The 22,482-nt window shown below is 41.2% G+C and overlaps 1 protein-coding gene across 2 annotated transcripts in view; it reads left to right on the top strand.

Annotated features, from left to right (window-relative positions):
* Window positions 1-1,415: 1,415 nt before the first annotated feature.
* Window positions 1,416-22,482, top strand: part of cd276 (CD276 molecule) — a 72,397-nt gene continuing 51,330 nt past the window's right edge. The window contains exons 1-3 of one of the 2 annotated variants that reach the window (XM_034572020.1): window positions 1,416-1,683; window positions 10,330-10,425; window positions 21,514-21,861. In XM_034572020.1, coding sequence (XP_034427911.1) covers window positions 10,380-10,425; window positions 21,514-21,861 — 394 coding nt within the window. In that variant the 5' untranslated portion in view covers window positions 1,416-1,683; window positions 10,330-10,379. The remainder of the gene's footprint in view (window positions 1,684-10,329; window positions 10,426-21,513; window positions 21,862-22,482) is intronic. The other variant, XM_034572028.1, reaches the window with a different exon arrangement.

The following is a 22,482-nucleotide window of genomic DNA, read 5'->3' as shown; positions in this document are numbered from 1 at the left end:
GCATACTCTTCCTCTTGCTTTCTGTCTTCTCCTTGTGTCCTTTTCTCCTCCACCATGTTCCAAATTGATTTTCCTGTTGCATATTCAGGATTTTCCAAAGCTGTGTAATGTTTTGGGCAAATGTGATTCCAGACAGCAGTTGTACTGTCTGTGTTTAAACGATCACCAGTCCAACTAGAAGTGTATTTATCAGAAGAATCTCTGCTCACAAAGCGTAGAGCTTTATATCCACAAATCCATGTTAATGAAAACACAAAGTGGAAAGTGGTCATTTAAATACATCTCTCTTTATGTAATTATAGCAATATAATTTTCATCCGTAGCAAGATAACAAAAGGTCAATGTATGTTTTGATATAACGGTTAAGCATTGTGTAAGCAAAGTGAGGAAGTATAATACAAAATGGATCTACCTCGGGTTTGATAAATGTTTTGCTGTTTATCAAGTGTTTGTCAAAAGTTTCAAACTACAATCTCACTCAGGAGAAAAAAATCTAATGTTAAGAGATTCATTGTGATATTTATCAATATTGAATGATGAGAAAAAAAACATGTCACAACACCTTTTGCCATATTCCCACAATATCGTCCGTATTGTGATAATAATCAACATCGAGACTGGTATGAATAGTTTATTTTGATATTCTTCTTCTTCTCAACGTGTTCTTCTTCTTCTTCTTCTTCTTCTTCTACTTCTTCTTATTATTATTAACAACACTATTATTATTATTATTATCATTAATAGTATTAATATTAATAATAATAAATGTATTTCTGCACCACCTTTCAAACAGCCATTACATAGTGCTTCACAAAGAGGACAAATAAATATAAGAATACAAAACACAAGAAGCAAATCAATGCAACCTATTTCAAATTCAAAGACAGCAAATGATATCGTACGAAATCTAAAATCAGAGACAGCAGATCAAATCAAACAGCATCAGTTAAAGGTCGCTGACAATGCAAATGCAAAAGCAAAAGAAAGTGATATCGCCATAATATCAGCCATATTGTGTTATTTATCAACGAGACAGATATTATGACTTTTACCTTGACCATATGAAATAGTTATAAACTTTATACAGCACTTTTAAAAAACGTGTTTACAAAGTGCTCAGACATAAAAACAGAAAATAGAAAATAAAACATCACCCAGCTATAAACTGTGTCAACTGCAGTGGTGCGTTCATGGACCGTGTGATAAATCAAAGTCACACCATAATGGTATAGATATTAAAAGTGATGTCGGGTGTCCACAGACAGTGTCTCTCCACACACACACACACATACACACATACACACACAAACACAAACTTTGATTATATGATCCACTGCAGCAGAGTGGAGGTGCGTTCACGGCCGGTGCGTTCAAACAGTTAACTCCGGGGGTCTGCACTGAGCAGCCTGGTTTCCCCCCGGCATGACGTCAGTGCTGGACAAAGCAGCAAGGAGTGGTTTCAGTGAAGAGAAGCGTCTCAGATCAATGGAGCAAACCCAGAGAGTGTGAAGATACAAACTACATCCTGTACTTTTTATCCACCGCCACACACCCTGAGAGGAACGGGACTGTTGTTGTTTCCCCCGCAGAGGAATGAACCACTGAGGGGAACACGTCGACTGGAGAAGAGTCCCCGCCGCCGGACTGCTGGAGCTGTTTCTAAGTTTGGTTTCTACTAACATGGTAAGACTGGAGAACCCGAGCAGCTTTTTTATTATGTAGATCAACTTAAAGTATAAGAGTAAAGTTCAGTTATGTGTGAAGACGAGCAACAGCTGGACAGCCCAGAGCTCATGAGGTCAGAGCAGCTGGTTGTTCAGCCCTCTTCTCTGCCCCATCCTCTATCTGCTCTGCTGGCTCTATATATATATAAATATATAAACTATAAATACTCACTGCAGATACGTGCTAAGCTGTGTTATATTGTTCCTCAGATGCTGCAAGTAACAGTCATGACTGAAAAGTACTGCGCCTCCTCTCGACAAGAAGGGAACACTGCATCAGTGCATTTTATCAGTGCAACTATCATAATTCAAAATGGGGCCACGAAGGTGCTTTTACATTTACTGACACAAGACGTGGCGACTTGCCCAAAAAATAAACCCGCACCCAGTGTATGACTTAGATTATAAACAGGGCCAATTTATATTTGTATGTTCTGTAAATGTATATAGAATATGGTATAATTTCTATTATTGTCATTGCAGAGAGAACAAAAACACATCAGACAATACACCTGACAGCAGCTAAAAATTAGAGTAAGGAATTAAATGATACAAACAAATAGAGCTGGGCGATTAAAAAGAGATTACAATAATTATCCCAGTATAATTTTCATCACTAGCAATATAACAAAGTCTTCCTGTTGATATATTGCTTATGTGTTGTGTAAGCATGATAAAGAGGTATAATACATAAGTGCTTTTAATATTGAGTTAAAAACCTTAACTTTCACTCACTTTCAATAACATGTGACATTTTTCCTGACAGTAATCAACAACGACTGAATAAAGAAAGCATTTTAATCTTATTTCTGGTCATTTTGCCCTGTAAATAAAGATACATAAAATATATTAAAACATACTAAAATAGTGTGTACAAGTATGTACAGGTGTAACATATAAAAACAGTGAGAAGGCTTACTATAAAAGATTACTTATTTGTTAAGACTACAGTAAAAACATAGGTACTGTTGGATGCCAACATGGAGATTCATATATATCTGGCTTCATACAGGGTGTAGTTGGATTAAGACCTGTGCAGGTTTGATATGTACGTGTCAGGATAGACTCAGTTATTCCCAACCTGCTGTTTGAGAACTAACAAGCGGTCACAAGACTAAACTGATCAATAAGAGTATATTCAAAATAGGGGAAAATCTGTTACACTAACTTATGCTTATTTTTCAGACTTTCATGTTATCATTGCTATTTTTACCACCAAAAAAAGGTTGTGGAACCACTGGGACAGAGATGCTGTGCTTCAGCTTGCAGTGAGGATGTCGCCTGTCCTCATGCTGCTCTTATCACATGATAGTGCAGCAGTGCTCTGCTGGCAGGTACAGCTTCCCGTGGGATGTAAGAGGATGTAGTATTTACCACTCTGACAACTTGTATGGGAAACGATCGCTGATACAGCGGAGAGATAATAATATTATCTGACATTGTACAGGATGCTCCGCTGCAAGTTTTGCCGGGGATGTGATTGCTGGTTCATACCCTTATTTCTTATGCTTATTATTTCACAGATAGTGCTGGTACAGATTGTCAAGCTGTCATCATATAAAAGTTACACTAAAGTGGCTGCTGGTGCTTCACATGAGCAGGAGGTTGGAGAATGTGTCACATTAGATACCGATCCTATGCATTTTGCTGCTCTTGAGAAGATGCAGTTGCTTTACAGTTGTCGGCGCCTCACCTAATTATCTGTCAGATAAAACTGTACAGTCTGGTGCTGCCTTCTCGTACCTTATTTTGGATCGCTGTGTGAGGCTGATGCTCGGCCTCGTTTGAACCGTAGATTACAGTTTTCATACTTTGAATGGAAGTTGGCATTCAAGTTCATAAAACTTCTTGGCCGTAAAGCTTTCTTGAAGTTTATGGAGCTCTTCTCCTCTCAGTTTGTCAAACTAATGTACTGTTTGACTAAGTAATGTACAAATTGGTATGCAGGTACATTTCCCCCACATGAATAAGGGCTTGGTCAATTTTAAACACTGCTGCCATATGGATTTGAAAGGTTTGCTTTCATCCTGTGACGCAGTTTCCCCCTCGATGGGACTGGTGCCACACAGGTTGGAAATGTGCCCATCATCAAGGGTTGAATGGTTCCCAATGGTTCAAGAAGGTTGGCAACGATGGCGGCCATATGCCAATGAGACGTCTGAGCCCAGGAGGTCAGTCAGATCCATTACATTAATAGTGTTCAAGAATGGCCTTGTCGAGCAGGAGAGGAGACGAGTCCAGCTGTTTGAAAACCACTGTCAAAGATTTCTCAAAGAAAAGAAATGTTTCAGTTGCCAAAGTCAATGTTAATTAATGTTCTGTGATATTTGAAGAATCGTTTGACCTCAATTAGAAGCTTAATAACCCTTAGCACCATGTCAAAATGAAATATACCGGTTATTATGGCTTGAAACCTTAAGAATAGTCACTAACCACTAACTCGACACTGCTGCGACCGTGGTGGATCCAGGATTTGGGCCACAATTTATACAGTGAGGCCAATTATATGTCCAACATCTGTGTACAATTCCTGATTTAATCAGGTGCACATTGAAGTGATTCCTTTGTTTACTGTTAACTCTTTAGCTTTGAGAAATGCCACGTCATTGAATATATTTTGAAAATTGTTTAGGCACATTGTGTTCTTCAAAAGAGCTTAGATCAATTGTCATCTTTATTGTTTGAATAGTTTGTAACTGACAATTTTTTTTAAGACTACTGACAGGGACAGGGGCACTTCAGGGGCCAATCAGATATCAGCTGGAGCCCCACCCAATTTACAAATAAAAGGCCTTAAAAAGTATAACATTTTCTTAACTTCAGATCACACCAAAAGCCACAGCAAAAAGTTCACTCCTCTGTTTGACCATGAAGACGAATTAATAGTTCCGCTATGTGCTGCATCATTTGTCTGTCTCTAGTTAAGTTTTTGTTTTAAACTGTCTGCTTCCTAGTTTGTGAATATGGCAAAATGTAAGTGACTTGGTTATTAAAAACAAAACCTGGAAGTGCTTATGAAGCAAAGAGCGCTGTGTCAAAGTCTTGGGGACTTGGGTCAAGTGGTGGGGTCTAATGGACATAAGGTTGTTTACTTGGAAGATGTATATTTTCAGTTTTGGTCTGTGTTTCCATTTCAAGTTTGATCTTAAAATTAATTTCAAGTTGTATTAAAAAGGTCTTAAATTGAACTTGTTTATATCTGTAGACACCCTGCAAGACATTCAGCTAATGCCCATCATCAATGAGTTCATTAAACTAATCAAAGAGCTGCACATACTTGATGTAACATAGTGATGGATATATTTACTTTTTAAGAAAATATAATCTTCCCCAGTGACAGTTTATGCGTCATTATATTCTTCAGGTTGTGACCTGGTTCGCTTGGTTTGATCTCTGCCACTGAAGTGAATCGTTAAAGCTGAACCGTTAAAGAACGGAAGAACAGAAGCGTGTACATGCTGGCATGGGGCGTTGGTAAAGTACTTGAGTCATTCAGTAAAAAACCCTTTGATGGCTTCTTGGTGTCTGGACAACACAGACAGGGTCAGACTGTGGTTTGGTGTGTTGGCATAGTGCAGTGAATGCTTTACTTATGCACATTTGGAGATATATTTAAAGATGTGAATTTTTGAATAACTGCAAATTCTCTGAGGGTAAATATCCAGGAGGATTCAGAAGTTTCCAGCATTGTGAGCTGAGCTGGTCTGTAGCAGACCTCATGCCTCCTCCTGAAAGTCCAGAGATCAACTGGTGCTGCTGTTGTGGAAATTTTGTGATGAAGCTGCACTCCTGGCCACATCCTCTCTGCTGAAGCCATAAATGGAGCCTCATGGAAAAAGTTCTGGTTGAGTCATGAGGTGGAGCTCTACATCTTACAGCAATATCAAAATGATTCAGTGGCCATCCACCAAACCACCACAGCTGATGTGCTTCCTCTGCATTTATTTCGATATGACTGAAACGTATAAGAATGCTGAACTTGCAGTTGTGGATTAGTTCAGACACGCTTCTGCTCAGTCTTATGGTTTCATGACATGAGTGGTGAGAGTAACCCAGCGTTCACCCACACATTGATGTTCAAAGCTGTGGTTACTGTAAACAGTGTGCAAAACTGATAGTACCCTTTTCTCTAAATTCAAAATAGTTTCAACAGTGAATGAAAAGAAAGGATGTTCAGTATATTACAGGGCTTGTAGAAAACTTAAAATCCTACTCACAACTTGTTTTCAAACCCATCATATTCTCTGCGTAAGTGTTGCCAGTCCAGTGTTGTTATCGATATTTCTTTTTCTTTATGGAGACAAACCAGATTTTATAAAGGAGTTGAGTGTTACGATGCTGAAACGACCAGATTAAGCAGAACCACCATAACAGTCTGACCTTTCAGCTACACTCTGTAAATAATGGTGATAATAATGATGCATTTTTGTTTGTTAATGGCCAAGCTATGGAAAAGTATTAGGGTCAGCAATTTGTAAAAATGTGTGAGGAGGAAGATCTTTTAAAATATTGTGTATTTTGAGAACAAAGTCGAATTAAATCAGAAGAAGCCCAACTCTAGTTCATCAAATCGAGTAACAGGAGCAACTGACATGTAAATGAGTTCTGAAAACCCTGTAGTTTGGATAGAAAACAGTATGAGTCTGTTTACAGTCTGTTTCCTTTACTTGGTAATTGTCCTTTTCCTTGATTGTGACTCTACTTAGTGTTGGCTCCTGCCTACATTATTTGAAATTGTCTGTCTCTGGTGACTCCCAGTGCCAGTAAACACACACACACTAGTAAACACACACACACACACACACACACACACACACACACACACACACACACACACACACACACACACACACACACCTAGTCAGACCTATCAACAGCTTGTGTAGAATAATTTGAAATAATCACATAATAATTATGCATATAGCAGCTATCTTCAGCCATGCTTTACTGTCCCATTGAGAAGTTTATGTTGGTCAATAGTCATGCACACAGCTATTACTGGCTATACAATGATAAAATGTTGTGGTACATTTACTTAATATATACAGTATATCCTCTACATTAGTGCAACAATTGAGTCATAAACATGCAACATAGTAAGGAGGATATACACAAGAAATATTGCACATTGTAAGTATCACTGCAGATTATAGAACTGCAGGTTTTAAAAACATAACTTATATAAATAATAAAGCAGAGGGAAGACATAAAAGCATAAGGAATCATTAAACCATAAAACCATAAGACAATAAGAAATCCTCAAACTGTTAGAAGTCAAACCTGAGAAATCACACAACCATAAGATTATAATGGGATGTAGTCAAGAATTAGCGTGTTGTTTTGTTTTTTAATGGACGTTGGGAGAAAGCGATAGGGGTTACTTTTACACTTGCCAACCCAAAAGAATATTCAGAAAATAAAACATGGATGTGGTCCATCAGGTTTTTATCTGCATATCACATGACAATTCTATCGTTGGTATGAAGGGATGGACGTTCTTTATTTACTACTACTGTCATTATTAATGCCCCTTTTAACTATGTTATCCATTCTCACTTTTACATGGACTGAAAATGTGCCACACTGATGATGCACTCTAGTAGAGATGAAACGTTGTGAAGATTTATATCACGATTATAAAACCAAAGTGATCATTGTTGTCAGTTTTATGGCGGTATTGTTAAATTGTGCTGAAAATTGACACACACACGGTCAAATTATATATTTACTATCAATTAAAATGATGATAATATTTAAAATATTTGTCAGACAGGAGGAGAGAAGGTTGACAACTTATGTTAAAAGCAGATGTTGTCCCCAATTATCAGAGTAAGGACAAAATATCAGTGTTTGATCTGGCAACAGTTGATGCAAGCATGTTCTCACTTTGGCCAGAGCACTAGCAGCTCTCTGGTGTTACAGCCTTTGTCTGTCCGCGGCTCCTTCCACCATGTTTTTACAACACACAACAAATGCATATTGTTGTTTGGAGACTTGCTAATTTTGGGCAATGCTGGATATTTTTGACCAAATCATCACGGTAATTAATGGTCCAGTTTGTACGATTTAGGTGAACCGGATCTATTGGCAGAAATTAAATGTAAAATAATATAATAATCCTTGTGATGTTTTCACTAGTGTCTTTCATCTAAATTGTACGAATTGTTGTTTCCTTTACCCTAGAATGAGACCTTTATATTTACATCTGGAGCAGGTCCTCTCTACGGAGGTCGCCATGTTTTTTACAGTAGCCCCAACTGGACAAACTAAACACCTTTTGAGTTTTTATGACAACTGAAGGTTACCACAGGTTCTCTTTTATGTTTGAAATGGGAGGGTGAGGTGAGGGGTATTCAGCTGCAACGTTCAACTTCACCACTAGATGTCACAAAATTCCACACACTGAGCCTTTAAACGGTCCAACTTTCGGTAATTTTACCATTGTATACAGTGAGACTGGTTACAGTTTCATCCCTACGTTTTGGTTCAGCATTTTAAAATGTTAACAAGAACTCAGTACCAACACCAAACCATCTGAGTCCCATTCTCTGAGCAGTCTACCGGGCACACAGGTATAGTCAACATGTCAACATACTGTATATTCCTAACATACTTTTTCAATTGCATCGTCACTGGTGATAACAGATTCACTATTTCTCACCTCTCTGTGTCCAAATATGATTTCCTTTGTTTTATTAACATAAAAAAATGAGTTATAGCTGTTCTTAAAGTTGTCACTCAGTATACATGTTATATAGACACCAGACTTAATAGGAAAAGAGGGACAGAGAGTACAGGAGGACGTGGCAACTCACCATCAGGAAATGATGTAATGTTAACTCAGTTACTGACGTATAAAAGCTGCTAGATTGTTGCTCACATCCTTTTCTGCTAAAGGCTATGTCTCTTAGCAAAAACCTATAATATAGCTTGTTCTAAGACAATGATTATATCTGGCAGAAATATCCAGTGACTTCAATGACTGTAGAATCTTTCTAGATACATGTACATACAGTGGGATTATACATTTTTTTATTTATAATAAATACCTCATTTGCTTCATAATGCTGAGTGTGTATGTTTTATAATAGGAAACTGCTTCCGTCTCTCTTCCTTTGTTTGTTTTCATCTTCCTCTTTTTCTTTTTGTACCCACCCACTTGCACGTAGTACTCACAGTTTATCCACCTATATTACTTGGAATGAGAAGCCAATGCAGAACACATACAGGAGCTAAAGTCCCCAGCATTTCAACTCTATATTCTGGGGACTAGCTATATATATATACATAAATTATCCTCTACTTTAAAAAAACATCTGTTTATTTCCAGGTTTAACGAAGCAAAAAATATCAAAATTCTATCATCCTAACTTCAAGATAGTTTTTACATAAACAAGGAAATCAGCGATATCTTGCTTTACGTTATTAATCAGTGTGGTAATACAGTTGAATTTACAGACTACATTGTTGTGGTGTAGAGGAAGCTTTGTTTTGTCATCATAGTACATTTTATAACATCTTACATACAAAGTGATGCTTTTCAGCTGCTATTGGTTCTTATATTGTTGATATGATAAATTATTTATAATCAGTGATTGTAGAACAATTGCTTTATATCTTTGGAACAAAGCCTTCAGTATTATCCACAATACACATTCTAGTTTTTGTCTCAGCAAATACAGATACAAATAGTGACCTCCACCAATCTCCGTGAGATAAACATCTCATAAATATTTCATGCACGGTGGTGGAGTGGAAGTAGACGAGGAGAGGATAGTTTTGTCTGTCTCATACTCGCTGTTAAAGTGGTGTTTTCCCCTCTGGAAGGCAGATGGAAGGATTTGGCTCCTTCCTCTTAACTGTGGAAGTCCCCATTTGTCATCATGGGTCCAGTCTCTCTGAAAGAGAAAACCCTTTAGCGGCACAGAGAAAAGACTGAACGAGACACTTTCAGACTTTTAGATTAGTCCCAAGAAATAAATGTAGAATTTCAAACAGTCTTTGGTAACCTTCACAAAGGAGGTTATGTTTTGTTCTACATTTGTGTTTGATAGTTAGCAGGATAATGTAAAAACCACTGCAACGATTTCCATTAAATTTTATGGAGGGACGGGGTATCCCAAAAGGAAGAACCCATACAATTTTGGTGCATATCCAAGAGAAGATTTTTTCACACTTTTTATCACTAGGAGATTGGGCATTTTTCAAAATTGTCCTTGATTTCAAACATCATGCATGTGTAGGGGACATATATACTGTATATATATAGATATAAATGTGTGCAATTTAGTGCAGATCCAAATCTGAATCTAAAATTTGATTATAGTTATGTGGTTTCATAAGGAGACTGTTGGGTGAAGGGCGGAGCTATGGGCTCTACTGAGTGCCATTCTAGCTCATTATACATGTCGGAGAGCCTCATTGTCTCCAACTACACCCACCAAAGATTCCAACCAAACTAAAACAAAGACATAAAACACGCCCCCGGCTGTTACTGTCTCATTCTAATCACCCTTCTATCCAAACATCTTATTTTGCTGCACTGTTTTCCTCTGTGTTATTACAATGCTCCTTATTCATCTGTGCTTTTGTTCCCCCCTTGCAGCGCTGTGTCTGAAGAAGTTGACCTGCGGTTTGAATCCCCCCGGGTAGACCATGCTCTCCCTCCTGCTGCCTGTAATGCTAGCCGTCCAAGCTACGGGTGAGTGTCGCCGCCGCTGACCGAGCCCCACCATTAGATCAAAGCCACCACAGTGGGAGGTGCCACTGCCTGTTAAACAATACACCCTGCAGGGCCTATTAGTCATCAACCTTGAAAAGCTTCGCTGTGCAAAACAGACGTTTAAATGAGGCTGGCCAAAAAATAATGTGCCAGTCGTTAGGAAGTTACAAACCTCTGAACCTCTCATCAGTCCAGACGAGTTGACAAAGAGCATAGTCTTATTTATGCTCTGTCTTAGATCCTGTCTAAGGGGCCTAAAAATACATTTTTCACAATACTTCCCTTAACTTTTGTTTTTATAGGGTTACAACTCAGTGATATGGGAGTATGTATTTTTTCCCCTCATAATTGAGCATATAAAACTGAATAGGTTTGACCTTTTCCAGACAGGTGAGGAGTAGAGGCCTCGGGGCGAGGGTGAGGACCTCGGTGGAAAGGGCTGAAAGTGCAGTTTGTCTGCTCTGACTCAGGGAGTGTGTTGAACAAGTCATCCTCTTATATTTATAACACTGGGAAACAGTGTGGCTGTGGTTGATGTTGCAATCGATGATTCATTACTCACACGCTCAAAAGTTTACTTCAGTAAAAATGGTGCTCCGAGAAAAAGAAAACGTGTGTCATCATAAAAAAAGAAACAAATAGTCTGGGCCAGCTTGATAACATCTCACGAGGAAGTAAATAACAGAAGGGAATTGGAGCATGTCAAAGAAGGGATCAGCAGTGCGTATCTTTTAATATCACCCTTTTCCCAGTCGATTTGGGGCTGACATGTTACGTAAATTAAAATCTCATAGCGGCTGATATATCTTTATATTAATGTATAGCCTGAAGCGGAGGGAGAAAGGCTTTATCTCAGTGCCTAAAGCAAAATAGTAAAACATACTTTGGCAAACCCACAAAGTTCTCAAAGAACTTTCATCATCCAAAAGACCATCATTTAAAAAGAGAGCAATTTTTCGCCTGTTCTGCTCTCTGGTTGAGCTGACACAACTTCTATTGGCCATCAGTGGCACATTTCAGTCTTGTCTCAGTGGACCTGAGTGTCTTCAGTGGTTCATTAGGGACCTATTCTCTCCCAGCACAAATGGGCCTGCAGCCTGCTCATTACTGGCTGTGTGGCATCCACCGCCTAACTCGCCCTTCTCACCGGGAGGGAAGAGGAGGAGGAGGAGGAGGAGGTGTCGGGGGCTGATGGAGCTCTTTAACTCATGGGTAATGGCCTATTGTAGCTCACACAATGGATCAGATTCTCTCTGCTAACTTGAGCAATAGGTGATTTAGCTGGAGTCTGTATGTCCACATTGTAACATGATACAAAACACTGCATGACACAACTTAAACTCTTCATATTATTAGGTGCAGCTCTATATGCACTTGACAAATTAAAGTTGGTAAGTTGTTTCTGAAACACTTTCTGATGCCCCTATCCCACTGGTCAAAATCCTAATCCAGCAGACAATGAGGTGAGAGAGGCACCTCAGATCTCTGTGCATTTGTGATGTCAAACATGGCACGAAGTCCTGTGGCCCTCACAGGACTTTGACAATGATTTCATTTGGACCAAATGTATATTGTATATTTTTTACAATATATTTATATTTGTAAGTAGTAATTATTTGGGTAACTAACCAATGAATGAAAGATCAGGTTGATTGCCTTTCCTGTCATTTTTCTTCATTAGCCATACAGAGAGCCTATAGATGTCTGTAGTGACATGAGCAGCCCTGTGTGTGTGTGTGTGTGTGTGTTTGTTACTGTGCATGTCTGTGTTGATATGATCCAGGGTCACTGAGGTCTCCAGGCCACTTGTTGGGATGATTGGCTGTAATCTTCCTCGTATTCAGCCGTGTCATTGCTGACTAACTTCCAGCAAGTTTCCATGTCAGTATAGACACAAAAACCCTTTGTGGTCTCAGTCAAGATGCTTCCCTGCGAGAACAGTATTTATGTAAAGAAAAACAGAGGGACAGCACATGACAACACTGTCATCCCATCACAGTATCATTGTCTCTGCAGCTCCCGAGCTGTAAAATGACTCAGGAGTCTGATGATGGATCATTCCCAGTGAAACCTCATCCTGATGTTACACATGAGCACTGCACAGCTGTGCTGTCGCTCCAGCTGTGAAGAAGGTTTTCGATGAGGGGTTGTTGTGTGTGGTTATATTTGCTATTGAGGTGGCAGGTAATGTGGAAAGTTACAACACCAACCAACTGTGGCTTTGCCTTTTGACCCTTTACTGTTTGATTACAACAGCTTAAGTATAGCTCATAATAACCTTTGTTGGAATAAAAGGTTGTTAAAAGGATAGAAGGCATTTTTCCAGTTTTTATTGACATTTAACCAAGTGAATAACCTTAAATGGTGCAAAGGTTAAGTGGTAAACTCACCAACATTGAAAAAATGTAATATCACCAAAAACTGAAACATCCTGTTAATAAAATATAAAACAATTTTCTCTCCTGTGCTAATGGAAGTAAGTGAAGCCTTGAAAGCTTAAACAGACAGTGCAACAGTTTCGCTTGAGCACAATCCCTCTCTCTGTGCAAATGCAATTTTGAACAAATTGTGTTACTGAACTTCCAGATGCATTTTTAGGACAACACTGTACAGCAGGAAGTAAATGAACACATCATTGAGCTGTTTTGAGTTGGACAGGACAGAGGGAGAAAGCAAGTTATGATAAAAGATACTTAATTCATCCCTCAAGGAGGAAAGTGACACACAAGCAGGACCAGTTGCCTACGTACACAACTTCTGAAGGAAACTGAATGTCACCTAAACACAAGAGATAATCACACATGTCTCAAGGCAAAACATGTGGAAAGTGGAAAGAACAGCAGCACATTTTCCATCAAAGTGACATCAACATATTCATAAATAGTTCAACAATAACTTCCCATGACTGTTCCCATGACTGTATAAAATCTCCAATTGTTCCGTTTTTATGCTTAAATTTCATGAACACCGAGACATTGAATATGTTAACTGAAATAACAGCTGGTAAAATGGAGGTGTACCAAAAACATTTGACCGGTAGTGTGTATGTACAGTTACAACTGAGCTACAACAGTAGCTGAGTGCAGCAACATCCTTGGCTCACAGCATACAGCTGTGTCAGCCAGTGGCAGAGCTAACAGGAGGCCGTCTGGCTAATTGCTTGTTGTTGTCATGCTCTGTGTTCAGTTAGTGCAGCCGCTCGGCTGCCAGGGCTCACCGTGTGCAGCTCTTAGCTCCCAAACACTGAAAAAGAATAGTATTCATGCAAATGCAGGAATGGAAAACTGACCTGATTTCTCTGTCAATGACGGGAGCTGTAAGGTAATTCAAATTAATTTGCATAATTGCATAGATTGCATCTAGTGTGGTAGTCGGCAGGCGAACATACTGGCAGAGCCCTGGAGCGTGAAACTAGCCTGCTCATGGCTGCATCTCTGGTGTACTTTTTAAAGGTCTGCTAACTATGAATGTCCTTCCTGTCCTCCTTTTCTTTTCACAGCAATTGATTCTGCAGTGAGGGGACACTTTAGCCTGTGCAGAAATTCAATTTAGGGTTATTACCCCGTATCAGTGATGTTCTTGCTAATTTGATTGCGTCCAGTGAAGTATCCTTTTAAAAACAATCGAGGACGGGCTCAACAAAGATTGGTTTCGCCACAATGCATACATAATGACCGGTCTCTGTTGGCTCGCCTCCGTCTCACCGTTTCCCGACTCATCTTTTCTCACAGGCCGCTCATTGAAACAGAGTGCATTACCCAACAAGCACCTCATGATTATTTCAACAAGTCCTAAAAAGCCTGCCCTGTGGGATTGTTAAAAAATTGATATGGGTAATATGCAGAGATAGCGTTTCTGCAGGGGCAGAGGGGCCTGGAGGCATGTGTTGGTCTGCTGTGTGTCTAGTGGGCTGTGATGAATGGGTTGAGCGGATGCTGATCTGTGCTTGGAAAGCATCACAGCGACTGTTTGTTGCTGAGGAAGCACCTCGGCAGCTGACACAGGGAGACACCTACTTCCAGGAGGTTGCCTCTGTGAAGTGTCTGCGGGGATGTCAGGCACGTGGGCTCTGACATCCAGACAACATACAGCTGGTGACAAACTGACCCGTGCGTAACCTCGCATCGTCCTGGGGTTTGAAACTATGACTCAGCAAAAGATATGAACCTGTTTAAGAGCTGAAACTCTGCCTCATCTGAGGGATCTGGAAAATCCCTCTGTGCCACTCCGTCTTCCTCATCGTCTCTTTCTGGCTCCTATGTAATGACGGCCTTATATACATCTCAATGTAGCCTGTCTTTACTAGAAATTAGCTGCACTCACATCAGATCTAATCCTGTGACCCTCCTGCTACATTGAGCTACTCCCTCGTCCGCCTTCCAAGCTCCTCTCCATCCATCCTCAGCCTCCCGCTCATCAAACGCTCTCTGTCTCTCAGGCTCGTAAGCCAGAGGCGCGCCCTTATCTGCTCGCTGTTCTTCAGCCAGCACTATTATCTGAGTGCAGGAGCCCATTAACAGGTTATTGACGGCATATGAGATGGCATACATCTCTGAAGGAAGCAAGACAGAGAGGGGAGACAAAATAGAGAAGTGTGTGTGTGTGTTCCCACCTTGGTATATGACACTGCTGAAAATAAGCAAGTCCTTGTCTTGCCTATCTGCCATCACCTGCATCTGTCACCGAGCGAGGGTACTCGCACCCGGCGATGACTTCCTGGAGCAAAGATGGGAAAGGAAGAGATTATGTTTAGAGCTTAATGTTGAAAGTGACCCCTCTACACTGCAGAAGGCTTTAAGTCGCTCTTAATCTCATCCATATTGTGCCTCTTTCACCGAAAGGCCATTTGAAAACCACTGCCCAAGACAAAGACTTTTCAGATGTGTAATTTCCCACCAATTCATGTACACACACACACACACACACACACACACACACACACACACACACACACACACACACACACACACACACACACACACACACACACACACACACAGCCATCGCTTCTTTCTTATTTTTCAGATGCTGATTTTTTTTCTGGAATGGGAGCATTATGGACATTTGCATCTGCTCCTGACAGCATGAAATCAAAAGCTAGCTCTCCCTTCAGACGCTCTATCATAAGAATAATCGGTATGAGAAGACTCACACTTCCTTTGAGCAGAAGACTTTGATGTTCAGGTGCAAAATTGTCCACGTTAAAAAAAATGTCTTGTGCTGCAGTCACATTTTGCAACAGAGGGGGGCAGTGTTGTAAAAGTAGATTTCTCCAGCTTGTCTCCTTGCCCAACTAAAACCTGCTGTCATTGCGGTCTGTTGGTATTGCACCTGTTTACCTTGCTGTGTCAATATTGCTCCTGCAATTTGCCCTCCAGTGCAGCTGTTTGATTTTTCTTATGTATGAAATCATATATATATATATTAACGTTTCCTCCCACGTGCCATATGTTGCAGCAGAGCCTCAGACACACCCATGAAACAGTGTAGTTACTGTGTTGAACGGATGGCTCCACTGGTGGAGTGGTGTGAATAGCTGGGCTCAGTTATTGAACTGTCGCCATTATCACCTTTATGAAGAAAGACTGTGAGAAAGCCATCTTTGTGTGGCTGGCTGGTATTGAACCGAGTCAAGTATAAGGGAAGTTGTGTTGTTCAATTAGCAGGAAGGTACTGGAGTGTGTACGCGTGTGTGCATGTGTGTGTGTGTATACTATTGGCCTTTGACTAACAGATGGAGTTAATCTGAGGTCGGTGAGTCGTGGAAAAAATGCAGATAGTTATAGAAATTATAAAATTTTACCATGAGGTGTGTTTGTCATTTGTTTGTGTGTGTGTGTGTCTTTGCTGGTGATGCTGATTTGAACCTCTCTGCTCCATGGCAGCTTTGTAACAGCATCTCCATTGTAGTGTCAGCACCTCGTGTCCAAATCTCCGACAGAGTGTTGCTGTGGAGCTGTCAGCAGTCAAGCAGGTGTGGAATATCAATGGGGTTGTCTGGCCTTTCCCTATGAAATTGCGTGTGTGTTGATTGGTGTGTGTGTGTGTGTGTGTGTGTGTGTGTGTGTGTGTGTGTGTGTGTGTGTGTGTGTGTGTGTGTGTGTGTGTGTGTAAGACTTTGATACCAATTCCATTTAAACTGCTTATTGATGACAACAAGACTTTGATATTTATTTCAACTCATCACCTGTTTCTACACAAAGATCTCATGCAAAACCATTCATCTCTTCTTATTAAGTCGATACATGTCAGGAGTTTGATGAAATAACAGCGATGAAATCACACAGAACTGATCATGTCAGGCATTAGCATGATTAGTAGTTTTTTTTTCCCTCAGAAGGGAAACGCTGATAATATTTTGCAATGATCATCTGTTTGATACCTCTGGAGCGGGTCGTGGCTCAGGTTGGGCTTATTTCGATGGATATAAATTAGTGATGATCAAAAGAGTGATTCCAGCCTCTGAGAAAGACACAGCGGTGCTATTTCTCAATTCTCCCTCAAGTTCTCACCATTAAATTGCTTTAATTTGAGTATCATCCCCCTCACTCTTTGTAGATGCAAAATGTGTCTGTAGAAAGTTTGATTTGATTTCACTTCGTAGAAAAATAACAAGCGATAATACAAAAGTCTTGCAGCATCATCTACTTTGTCTGCTGTGGATCAGTATTCTCAGTATGTTCCAAAGAGTCTTATTTTTGCCAAAACTCTGCCCAATGCACAATTTCTATTTCAGTTCTCTAAACTGTTCCCAAACAATAGTTAGAGTTTGGAAAGTAAAAAAAATTCTTAAAAGGAAAATTGTTGGCCAACTCCATAAGTAATTATAAGTTATTATATTATAAGTTATAATAGTGTTTTTACCAGTGAATAGACAGATCAACATTTAGTTTGTTTCATTATCAAAATATGTGATATATGTATAAACACCTATGACAATGGTATTGTTTAAGTGAACTCTCCTCTTTTTGATTTGTCATGGACACACTCGTGATTAACAACACCATTTATGTTGATGAGTCTATGCCACGAGTGCTGGTCGATATTTATTAATATTGAACGTGACCAAATCGCACCAAATTTGACTCTGCACTTTCTTGTGCACATGACGTGTGGAGGCAATAAGACGGTTCTAGAGACATGTGCTCCATGTACAGACAGATTGATTGAGATTTCTGGAATTAGTAGATGCATTTTCTCCTTTAAGACCACCAGAAACACTAGAGGCACCTGTGTTTGTATTCTTTTCTCACATTTGAGTTTATTTAGTTGTAAAGCTAACACAGATATGATTCATTTCATTTCATGTGCACATCACAATCAGATGGGACTGACCGGTGAATGATAATAACTGCAACCCATTTACCTGATTTCGTTCTGCAAGTACAGGTGGATGTGTGCATGTGCGCTCATTTATTGTATCTGTGGATCTGCCAGGGGGGATGTGAAATATCTTATTTTATTTAACAACTTTGATTTTATTTAACAACTGTGTCAGGCATCATCGTGCATGCCCCCTCTCTATGACGGCTGCGATCCTCCTATTTGCTGTCTGTTTACATCCCACGCTGTCTCTCAGTGTCCCACTCACACGCCTCATGTGCCCAGCTAGCCTCAGTTCCCCATTCTGAAAATCTCTGGGTCTCCAGCAGCACCACTGCCTTGCACACCAGGGGGAGCACAAGGCAGGAGGAGGTGTCGATATTGACAAGGTGGTGAGTAGTCTTGAAAATAGAGTGGAGAGCGCTATGAAGATCACTTGCAACCTTTCCTATAGCCCGCACTGTGCCTTGCTGCCGAGCAGGGGCCCGTTGCCAGCGCTCGCAAAGGCTGTAATGAGTTTATTTCATGTCAGCTGTGAAAGTGCCCGTCTCTGTCTCGCAAGCACTCAAACAGAGCTGAGGCCCATAAACACAAAGTGCAGTGTGTAAATCCCCACAGCCTGACGTCTCCCAGCCTGCCCTCTACGGCTCCTGAGCACCTCTTTATCGAGAGAGGGAAGGGAGAGGCGAGATCCCCACTTACCCCCTGAGAGGACACCACGGGGCCTGGGCTATGAGGCACGGCCCAGGCCTCCCACCAAAGACCTCTTACTCTATAATCTTTAACCTCCACTACTTAGACACTCGCCTCTTTGGGGAAAACATGTTTTTTTTCCAGGTCGAGAGGAGACCCAGGGGTAGACGGTGAAGCGGTCAGCTATTGTGCAAAACTTGCTGTTTGTTGTAAGCAGCACCAGATCAAAAACAGCCAAGTGCGCAGTGATTCACTTTGGCTCGTGGAATGTCACCTCTGACGAATAGGACATCAGATGTGCCTTTTTCCATGACGTCAGCCAGCCTCCTGTCCAGTCCTCTCAACTCCATGTGATGCAAAACGCTCCCCTTGTGTTCTCTCTCCCACAGCGGCCGGTGTGTCTCCACATACATGTGTCGAGCTGCGTCCTCACAGGGCCCGGGAGCGATGCGGGGTCACTGGTTAAAGGGGCAATGAGTGAAAGATGTAGAATGGATGTATAACACAAAAAGGAGTTTCTATCACGGTTTCCTCTCTGACACGGCTTTGGTCCGTCTTGAGGGATTAGTGTGCGATGCTCCACCGCAGCCTCTTCCTTGGTTTGTCTCCAGATGTTATCTTTAGGTGTGAGCTCGACGCCGGCCCGTCTTCCTCCCTCCTCCGTTTCCCTCTCTCTCCCATCCCCCTTCCTGTATGAACTCAGTGGTGTGAGTCATCCTAGGCTGCTCGGGGAGCGATTTAATTGCTCTCTCTCCTCCTCCTTCAAAAATGCACGTCTCAGAGAGAGGGCTGTCACTGACCCTCCACTCCTACAAAAAAAAAGGAACAAAAAACAGCCGACCTATTCATTACCACGAAGGTTGGGCCACCTCCAAAGACGGCCAAAATACACACTCCAGATATTTGCTCCATTATCCCCACTGAGGGCGGCACAATACCGCCTGCCTTTGCCATGCTTTGGCCTGATAACCTCCTCTGTATTGTTTGCCATGCTGTCGCGCTACTGGCTGAATGTTGGCAGAATATGGGGGTGATAGAAAAACCCCCACAGCAGCAGCAGCAGAGCTTTTGTAATCACAGTAAAAGAAGGAAAAAAAAAACCTCTGCTATTTTCACCACGGGGGTCGGAGAATTGTTGTGTTTGGCACTTGGTCGGTTTAGAGACTTTGATTTGTTCCAGGTCAGGACGTGTAATGCCAACCCATGAACCCATGACATGAAAAGTGGACTGTGAAAGCAAAACAAGCAGTTTTTGTTTTCCAGTTTTTATGCTTTTTCTCGTATTTCTTTGAAAACATATTTTCATTTATTTTTATTTCATCATATTTTTTTACATTTATTCGAAGTCGAATCTCTTTATATTATTTATTTTTGCAATATTGAAGAAGGAAAGAATTTATATTTTGTATTTATTAATTTATTATATTTCTTATTTGTTTTACATTTTATTATTTTAAGTATATAATTATTTGATTAAAAAAATTTGGTGAAAAACACATTTGTTTTTAGTGACCAATCCAGATCCCAACACCTAAGAACCTCACAGTGAATTGGTGCATTCCCCCTGTCCCATTGCCCTGCACTTCTGAGTTTAGGCAGTAGGTGGCACTGTTCCTACAGATGAGCAGGTTGTGTGTGTGTGTGTGTGTGTGTGTGTGTGTGTGTGTGTGTGTGTGTGTGTGTGTGTGTGTGTGTGTGTGTGTGTGTGTGTGTGTGTGTGTGTGTGTGTGTGTGTGTGTGTGTGTGTGTGTGTGTGTGTGTGTGTGTGTGTGTGTGTGTGTGATGGAGGCTACCTTGCTGGGATTGGCTGAATATGATTGCAAATAGGTCTGCCTCGACTTAGCAATGCCCATCCATACGTGCGCCCTCGCAGATGAAAGACGTGTTTGTTGTTAATGGGGGAAGTAATTTTGGCCCCTCTGCTGCTCAGTCACATCTCCTTCATGGCAAAGTGATTCCACATTGATGCTGGGCCGTGTGATAGACAGAGCTCAAAAGGGGTGAGGAGGCTAAAATGCCACTGTGATTATAACAATTAGAGGGGCTGAGCGTAAAGCAGAGTGTATTGCTCCAGGGCTCCGAGTGGCTCTTTTTATTTTCCTCCCCTGTGATGCCGATGAGTGTCTCCGACTTGTATAACAGCAGACAGGGATCAATGGATAATGCTGACTTTCGAGATGACTATAGATGTACTCTGGACTGCCTGAGATGGCTACTAATCCAGGATGATTATGCAGTGTACTCTTTGCTCTTGGCCTAGTCTAGACAAACAATACACACACACACACATATACACTCACATATATATTAATATACATCTTACAGGTGCGCTGAAAAGTCAGCAGCTTCTGAGTAGAATTGTCACTTTTCATCCCCACAACAACACACACACACTCAGGAGTCTTGCTGCAGTTATTCTCCGCCCCACCAGCTTTTTATTTTTTTTTATATTTAACTAACGATTGAACTAAAGCTGTACAGATGTTGTTGCTTCCATCTCTGAGTTTCAGCATGCTGAGCCATCGCCAGGAGGCAAAGCCTATAGGAACACAAACAAAGTCCTCGTGCTTACCTCCAGATCCCTCCTCTTCTTCTACCCTCTCGCCTTCATCCCGTCTCACTTCTGCTGCCATGCTGCACAAACAAAGTGGATGTTTCCGAAGCACTAGCTGCATACATTTCTAAATGCTGCATTGATTTCTCTTTCAAAGACATTCGAGTAGGTGTCTGGTACATTACACACAAATTAATGCTGTTATTCAGTGAATACTGTATGTTTTCATGAAACCTGGGACATGTTTTGACTTACCTTGGTGACAAATGGGTTATGTTTGGCAAAGAAGATTGACAAAGCAAGTCCTCTGAGTTTAGATGTTTGCAGGGAAGATGTTGCATTTTTTTCTTTTGTTGACAGCTTACCTGATATCCTCCAGCATAAAGGAAAACATCACTCTAAGTAGAGAAAAACACTATATCTTATTTTTCCCTTTCATTTCAAGGATTTTGACTATTTTCTGACATCACTCATGTGCAACGTCTCCTGTCTTGTAGCTGTGATGGAAGTACAAGTCCCAGAGCAGCCAGTGGTGGCGCTGCACGGCAGGGACGCCGTACTCAACTGCTCCTTCAGCCACGCCAGCCCCTACAACCTGTCCGATCTGAGCATCTTCTGGCAGCTGACAGACACCAAACGCAACGTGCACGGGTTCACGGGACAGGACCAGCTGGTGGACCAGGCCGAGCGCTTCGCCAACCGCACCAGCCTGTTCCCCTCCCAGCTGGGCCTGGGCAACGCTTCGCTCCTGCTGAGCAGGGTGGTGGTGGCGGATGAAGGCAGCTACACCTGCTTCGTCAGGGTGCAGGACTACGGCAGTGCTTCTCTGCTGCTGCAGGTGGCCGGTGAGTCAAGAGCTGTATAGAAACAAACAGATGAAAATGCACATGGACTGTTATAGGCAGTTGCACGCAGAAAATAGACGCGTGCACAAAAAACACACTCACCAATGAAAGGGCTGAGATTAAGCTTCAGCCAGACATTCTATACACCACATTACATCTGCTACGTTTACATTAGCATTAAGTCCCATTCTTATCTTATCTTATCTTAATAGTTTCCCTCAACACTTTGAAATTGATTGTGTTGAAAGATATTTGACCCCAGTGCTTATCCACACATATACACTAATAGTACGCAGTAAAATATGTCGTACGTTGGCTAATGTAGACTGTGATTTAGGATCATTTCTCCTCACAGGATGTAAGCAGGTGATAAACAGTCTCCTCAGGGCTGCTGAGCAGTGTTTTTGGTCAATAAGCGCTGATTGTGGTCTCTGTCATGGTCAATATGTGCTGACTTTGATTATTAGCTGTTGTTACGGTCAATCCGCTATCGCTAACATCTTCTCTGCTGAGCGACTACATCCCCACCTTCACAGCTGAGAGCCTTTTATTTATTTATAATGATACTGTGTGCCTTTCTGTCTCACATTTCTATATCTGTTGTGAGATGGTTGCAGTATT

Source organism: Hippoglossus hippoglossus, chromosome 3 (assembly GCF_009819705.1).
Source record: "Hippoglossus hippoglossus isolate fHipHip1 chromosome 3, fHipHip1.pri, whole genome shotgun sequence".
Taxonomy (NCBI): domain Eukaryota; kingdom Metazoa; phylum Chordata; class Actinopteri; order Pleuronectiformes; family Pleuronectidae; genus Hippoglossus; species Hippoglossus hippoglossus.
The sequence above is the reverse complement of the archived record's forward strand: the minus strand, read 5'-3'. Positions and strand labels throughout refer to the sequence as shown.